Source organism: Rhagoletis zephyria, unplaced genomic scaffold (assembly GCF_001687245.7).
Source record: "Rhagoletis zephyria isolate East Lansing unplaced genomic scaffold, Rhagoletis_zephyria_1.1 Rzeph_scaffold_01870, whole genome shotgun sequence".
NCBI classification, from domain to species: domain Eukaryota; kingdom Metazoa; phylum Arthropoda; class Insecta; order Diptera; family Tephritidae; genus Rhagoletis; species Rhagoletis zephyria.
The window spans coordinates 23,496-31,608 of NW_016158954.1; the positions used below are offsets into that span (position 1 = coordinate 23,496).

Consider the following 8,113-nt stretch of genomic DNA (forward strand, 5'->3'; position numbering starts at 1 on the left):
TTTGTTGTTGCCATTCTTTGGACTAAAAATTTGGTTTTTTGCGTTCCTTTACTTTTCCTGTTATTCTCTTTTAGTGAGCGCATTTTGCTTACGCTCTGGCATTTTGACACTTTTCAGATTTTAGTCCAAAATGATAAGGAATGAACCTATTAAAAACTTGGACAGCTAGAATTTCGCGTAAATCATTTATTTTTGTCTGTTTGTGTTGTGTTGGTTTTCATCGGACTTTGTGGGTCCACTGGTGGTTTTCTTTGAGGTTTATTTGGTGCCGGAGCTGTTGATCCCGACATGGCTGGATTTGATGTTTGATCAATTTTCCGCACAGTTGACGTGGGAGATGATGTTGATGGGGCAGTTTTGGGCTTGACTTCCGGTTGCGGCTGTGGTCCAGATAGTAGCTGCTTCTCTAATTCGGGTAATTCATCAAAAATGCTGGTCAGAAACTGCAAAACTTCCTTATTATGGGCAGCTTTGTTGCCCACACTTGGTGCCGCGAGAGTACATCTTCCTTCGTATTGTATGCATCGTCTGAAATTAAAAATAAAAAAACCCTAAAAGTAAAAAAACCCTAAAAATAAAAAACCCGGATACCGTAAAATAATTTGTGTATAGGAAGTTGCGATACATCTTCCTTCGTATTGTATGTATCTTCTGAAATTAAAAATAAAATCCCCTAAAAATAAAAAATAAACCCGGAGACCGTAAAATAATTTGGGTATAGGAAGTTGCGATCCTTTGTTTTGTTATGTTATTTCTTTTAATTTGTCATTTATTTAATGCATTAAGAAAAAAGAAATTTTTAATATAAGGAAAAAAGCGAATAATATATGCATTCTAGTTTCAAATCCAACTTATTTTTTGAGCTACATTAGAATAGCCACATTTTTTCATCAAGATGCGAGCTTATATCGACGCATTAAAGAAGTCTAATTTTGATTTCATTTTGATATAGAAAAACGATGGAAACGAAAAGACTATATTTTTTTTAATGCGAATTTTAAAAAAATAACTCCCAAAATGTTATTTAAGAATTGTGTCACATGAATAGGAACAGTAATTATCATGTGTACCAAATCAAAGTTATTAAAAATTTAATCAAAACCATTTCAATCAGTGAAAGAATATTTAGGACTCTAAAAGAAAGAATGAACCAAGCAGACACACTTTAAACTGCAGGCGATCGATTGGGAAATGGAAAGAAATGCTAACATTGTTGACGAAAAACTTCAGTTTTGGTGTCTCTAACGGATTTAATACCCAGTAAATATCAAATCAAGCCCTTGATAATTTGTGCTAATGCAGGCGCTTGATGTCAAGTTGATATCAGTTTGACGTAGCTGGACTTAAGCTGAAATTAGTCAAGAACGCAGAACGTATACTTAAACGCAGTCTGTATACGCAGAATTTTGTCGATTACTGGAGCCCTTAGTGTTGCTTACTACAGTGTTGCCACTCATCAATGCCTTTTCATAAACTTGCCTTCTCAACTACAATTTTTCGTGCTATAATGGATGGACGCTAAATATAAACTACTTAGTTTTCAACAAAAAACCTTATTCAATAGTAAATTTCAAATATTTTAAACTTATTTTGTATAGGAACTTATAACTTTTTTACCATCTGCAAAACTGGCGAAGTGGCAACCATCTATAGAAGGCAGAAATCAGCTGACACGGAAAAATCTAAATTCCGCAGTTTTCGGCGCTACGGGCTACAACTGCAGAAAAATTGTGCGGTGTTGAGTTTTCATTTACATGGCGCTTTGGTAAGACAGATCGTGTCAGCTGACACGGGTTTACGTACCGGTAGGTTTACGTTCTTGACTAATTTCAGCTTTACCAAGGGTATGCTATCAACGCGCCTAACAATATGCAACATGTCGTTACATGGCCCCCATTCTGTGAGATTTTGCAGATTACATACTGCATCTTTTGCTTTTGTACTTTTTTTTTTGACTGCTTTTCATTTAAAGAAGTTTGGCGATGGAAACTTAGTTCGATCGATAACAGAAACCACATAAATAAAATTTTCAAAGCTTGCAAAAAGTTCACAAAAACTAATCAAACTTCAACAAAATTTTCACCAAAATCTCGAGTCTTTAATTAGGTTACTTAGAATCAGTTAAAGTCGGAAGCAAATGCGCAACACCCTCCACAACAAAAGTTCGAAATAATCAATGGTAATTTTTAACGACTTGAACTTTGCACTTTATTATACTAAAATTGCCTACATACTTCCAAATCTTATAAAGATTCTGAATAAAAAGTTTGAAATTTTGGGGAACATTTTGTGAAGTTTGATTAGTTTTTGTGAACTTTGAAACCTTTATTTATGTGGTTTCTGTTATAGATCGAACTAAATTTTATTATTATTATTATTATTCTATTAAAAATGAATAAATAAACATAAGTTGCCAAAGTTTGAATTTTGCTGCTATTATTTTGCTCACAGTATGTATGTATGTACACAGAAAATACATGTTTCTTTGCTTTCTTCCCAATGGTTAAGCTAACGGATGCCAAACTTGCTATCATTACCATCGCTAATCACGACGTGATGATGATGGCGATGGCGATGAGGATACTCATTCATTTGAATTTATGTAAATGCGAAGTTTCTTTGTGGTTGCAGGGCAGTCAGTCACAAATTCGCCTTACACCGCGTTGCAACGATACGTTTCGTTTCATTACGAGGCATAGCTGAGCAAGACTATTTGTCTAAATATTTGAGGCCAATGAGCCGCTGTAGCATAACGTAGTACCTAGGTACTGAGGTCTAACAAGTACACAATTTTTTGATTCGGCTACCAATCTTGGAAACGTTCATACCTATAATACGTATCACTATCGCAGACTGATATACCGTCGCCAAGCTGGATTTAGATTCTCTGTTTTGTGATATTTTCGGAGTAGCAAAATAGGTCAAACAGGGACAAAATATACGCAAGATCATCCCGCCTTTGATGTATCCTGCAGTTCCGCATCCAAAACGATGGCTTCGACAACAACCGCACTGACTTATGCTGAAGAAGTGAACGCGCCAAATGATCAAAGTAACTTATTCGTGTCCCTCATGGATGGCAATTCGGTAACGCAGTCGTCGGCGTTTATTTCTGTTGATTTTGACGCTAAGTCCAAAATGCATCCAAAAGAGAGTTACTGCAAAAAGGCGGAAACTAAAACGAGTGTCACGCGGTTTCCTCTTCGGTCCTATGCACATGAGGAGTCTCAGCTTTTTCCAATATCTTTTGTAAAATCCGATAGGGGCATATCACCAAGGGCGCCATTAGAAAAATCCGAAGTCATGGGGCACAACCATTATGGACTTGCTCTTTATATGCGAAATATCGGGGAATTTAGCTTTCATGACGATGTGAAGAAATCTTATGAGGTAAAAAATCTATCTTCGATTCCAGAAGCGCTAATATCAAATGAACCGAAATGTTTAAATCAAATCAGTTGCCAAAATAGATTTCCTACTTCGCAGATTAAAAACAGCACAAAATTTCCTTCGAAGTTGGTTCATCTAACATCATCTGAATATACATGCAAAGTTGGAGGAAAATTACATTTACAAAAACCAATCGGAGTAAACTCGGGAAAATTTCCAATAACCCAATCGCCCTTAGTCGCAGCAAGATCTGAAACGGGCTATGGTGATAAACTTGTTTTTCCAATGAAAACAGACTTACTTTTCAAAATACGCGCAGTACCAGCGAGCGGAGAAGAAAATAACACTTTGTCATCAACAATGACGCAATCTAACAGCTTTATGCATGCAAATTTAAATGGGGAGAAATTGGTGGAAATATATACCGAAAAACAAACAAATCTCGAAAACAGTGAACATGACCGAAAAGTTCAAAAGCAAATTATGTATGTACATAAACGCTCGTACAATGACGATGTATTGGCAACAGAAGCATCTAAAAATACCTACGTTTCGGGGCAGCCAAAAAGATGCGGCGAGCGAACACACATCGACAAGCAGATTCAAAATTCAAGATCAGCATCGGAAACACAATGCTCTCACGAAAATATGAATGATTTAGTAGATGAAAATTATCATCTACAACAACAACAACAACAACAACAACAAAATAAAGGGAAACAAGTTAACAGAACAAACTCAAATTTAAATAGAATTAAAACACCCTCACCCCTTCACCTCCACCAGAGGCACGATCAACAATAGCTGCGCCAGAAAAAAAGAGCGCACAAATAACAGTACAGACGGAAGAGCAAAATTTCGACGACGACGCATCCAACCCTCAAACAAGTAGAACTAATAACCTCTCCGATATTAATTTCGAACATGGGCAACAGCCATGGTCGGCATACCTCACCGATTCAGAAGTGCGCGATCCGTCTTCGCAGGAGGATCTGTTAGTAGATGGCCGGGTTGTATGTGAATCGAATATCGCGCGTATCAATATAGAACCAATTCCACCTCCCGCTGCCGAATCGCTTTCTACGAATGAAGCAACATCCACATCTAGTAACTACCAGCTGACGCCACTGAGTTGCCCGATACAAACGCAAAGCGCAACCACTCAGACAACCACAGCAACGCAGCATGTGCAAAACGATTGCCAAAATTTTCTCAATCTCAAATCTCAAAGAGTTTCGCCGAATGGTAAAAGTGACGTTTCTGCCGCCAGCAGTGATCCGTCGTTAGATGGTATTGGGGCCAAAACATCAACCGAATCACGACGGGCAGGGGAATTCAATGATTTCGTCAGAGGGGCGGACATTGCAATGACCATAACGAAAGTTGAAGAGCAGAAAGAAGAAGATAATATTAATGCTTCATTGTCTTACTTGGATGACAATAAAAACTCATTTGTCGACGAGGGATCACTTAAGGAAATGAAGTTCGAAATGAACAATGCTAAAAGTGCGTCAAACGCCACGCTGCGATCGTTGGGTAGTAGTACTCAGGTTAAAAACGAGCAAATACAGGCTGCTGCAGCAAGTGGCAGCAGTGTTTTGTCTGCCGCCAAAGATGTTTCGAAGTTGGCGAATTTCGGAAAGGCTCGTCGGGAAAGTGCGTCATTGTCGCGTTCTGAGTCCAGTGCATCTATCGACCTAAGGGATTCGGTGCTGCCAACTAGGACGTTGCTGCGGCGACAGAGGCGAATGCATTCACAATATTCGCAAGATAAGCAGGAAGATCCAATCGAACGGTTAAATCGACTGCGAGCGCGAATATCGGGGGCTTTGAACGAAGTAAAGGGTGTGCTAAAGCACTACAGTACTGATGAGGGTGGTGAAACGGATCAGCCTCTATGCGAACCGAATGATTCTTCAACATCACTGGATTCGCATAAACTTACAACCGACCAAACAACTGTAAAGGATGAAGGTCCAGTGAGTTTTCGCTTCGTCAAAAAAATTCGACGCCGAAGCGTGTTCAATGAAGGGGAAACCTGTGAATTAAAGGAAGACATAAAATGCGAAACACTAGAAGCAAACCAGACTAATGATTGTGAATATAATTGTCATGTGCCAAGTGAAGAAATAAATTTAGAAAAAGGCGGAATAAAGGATCACGATAATATTACTTCGATTCCTATGATTGAAAACGGAAATAAATCACAAGAAATTGAAAATTTGGCTTTAAAAAGTTCTGCGAAACTTTCAATGACTTCAAATGAAAACATTTCCGAGAAATTTCACGGATGTATTGAAGATAATATTTTGGAATCCGCTGAGCCCAACCTGAAACCTGTTGCGGGAGATAATACAGTTATTGACGTTGCTGAAGTAGAAACTAAAAGCTGCAACCCTAAAGATGCTTCAATGGAAATTCAGTCAAAAGCAACTGAACCACATATTCCGAATATATCGGCAAACGAAACAAAAAGGCCAAAAAAAAGGCTTATACTAAAACCAAAACAGAACGCTCGCCGTGCCTCTATCGCCGCAATTGAAGGTTCGCAAATTGACCCACCGGTCAATATAGCCATTCCCCTTGCAATTAAAACACAAAGGCGGCCTTCGGATTCCGAAGCCATAGTAAAAAGAAAAATTAACTTTTCAGAATCAGTCGGCAATGCACCAATAAAAAATAACGGAACAGTTGTGAAAGAGAAACGACCGCCCGTGAAAAAAAATTCAACAACATCAAAGGTGGATATAAATCAGCATAATGATCGTACTAAAAATGCTGCTACAACGACACATTTAAAAAGCAGCGCAATAACTACGGTGGTGGACACTGCGGCTACGCAGGCAACAATTAAAACCGAAGTGCCAATAGCGTCAGATTTGTTGTTGTCAACACAATTAACAACTGCAAGCGCAATTGGTGATGCAGAGTTGCACAGTGGCGATAAGTTAGACAAAACGAAATCCGAGGTAAAGCAGGCATTATCAATAGCGACAAATACTTGGCGGTCATCAACGAAGTTGAGTGATGAGAACGGTGAAATGGTGGCAGCAGCGATGGCAGCGATGGCAAGTCAGTTGCAGGCTGGCGAGGCAAGCAGTCACACAATAAACGCAGAAAAGCAACCGTTAAGCAAAGCAAAAGAAATAACGTTTTCTACAGAAAAGGCAAATGATCAATGCATTAGCGAGGATCGGTCAGCTTTAACATTAGCAGACGTTTCGAAGAAACCCATTGATCTGGAATTCCAACCAACCAGTCAAGGAGTTAATGCAGATCCTGGGCAGTTGATCAGTTGCTCTGAAGCATCAAATAGCGCTGCAACTTTGGCAGGTACAGAAAAAGTCAGCTCCACTACACATTTGGATACGTCAGCCTCCTTTAACGGCAACACGTTGTGTCCTGTACAAACATTAACAGTTTCAAGTAGGCGCGATTGTCCTGAAGAACAGAATATTAAAGAGATTTTAAACCATAATTCGAAACAGCCAATCGCGGAAGTCGAAGGAGGTGATAAAATGCCAGAGCAGCAGGTCACTCCAACGCCCGTAAAGCCGGTGCAAATTTTTGCTGAAAACGATGCGGGTAAAATTAGTTTTTCAAAAAAGAAAATCACAATAAAAAGAATAATACGGAAAAGCTCCATAGATAACGCCACTGAAAATAAGACATCCAACAAAACCGCGGGCATAGAAACTAAAAAAGACGAAGATAATCACAGACTTCAGCTTTCAAGTAATTTGGTAGCGGAAAAATGCGAAAAAAACGAAGAAGAAAATATTCTTGATGACGAAATGAAGACTGTCGAAGAACGTCCCATTGAATCGGCCATCGTATTAACCGAACCTAAAGAGCCACGCAAAATTAAAAAGAAAGTAATCATCAAACGTCAACAGCGCAAACTCTCCGTTGGAGAGACTTCATTCTTCAAAGAACCTGATCAGCCAGATGCCATACCAGCTGCTACCGAAACTTTAGAGAGAGCAATAGCTTACGTAACAGACGATGAAGACGATACCACAGGGCAAGCAGTGGAACCCGTCCAGCCAATCAAATCCTGTATGAAACAACGAGAATACCAAGTGGGAGATTGGGTAATGTATGGAGAGCGCTTCCGTAAGACACAAATACGCTGGAAGAAAGGCCAAATTATTGAACGAATCACAAGCATATCCTATAAAATCAAGATCGACGACAAAGAAATTTCGGCACACATCAGCTACATCAAGAAGTACACTGGCCGTAGGGTAAATTTCGGTGGCAAAGAGTATCTGGAAATCGACTATGAGCAGATAGCGGAAGAAGAGCGGCGCGCTCGGACGTATAGTATATGGAATATGGTCTGATATGGCCATGCGGCTATNTTACATCAAGAAGTACACTGGCCGTAGGGTAAATTTCGGCGGTAAAGAGTATCTGGAAATCGACTATGAGCAGATAGCGGAAGAAGAGCGGCGTGCTCGGACGTATAGTATATGGAATATGGTCTGATATGGCCATGCGGCTATGGAAAGCGTTTGGGCGGATAAGTATGTACGTTACAATCCGTTTTGTATATATGTATTATTTTAGTTTGGGAAAGGGCATCAAAGACAGACAGATACAGTATGGAAAATTGGTTTTCTGATCTCGACTTCTCTCAACCATCACAGCTTACGAAGTAGATTAATCTATCTGTATGTCTTTAACTAGATATTTATTTATTTGTTTATTTTTTTGTAAT

The 8,113-nt window shown here is 39.3% G+C and overlaps 1 protein-coding gene across 1 annotated transcript; it reads left to right on the plus strand.

The window, feature by feature from the left end:
- The first annotated feature begins 4,403 nt into the window (after window positions 1–4,403).
- LOC108365439 (uncharacterized) lies at window positions 4,404–7,736 on the plus strand. The gene has a single exon (XM_017619467.1). The coding sequence runs from the start codon at window positions 4,758–4,760 to the stop codon at window positions 7,734–7,736; it is 2,979 nt and encodes a 992-aa protein (XP_017474956.1). The 5' UTR covers window positions 4,404–4,757.
- The last annotated feature ends 377 nt before the right edge of the window (window positions 7,737–8,113 follow it).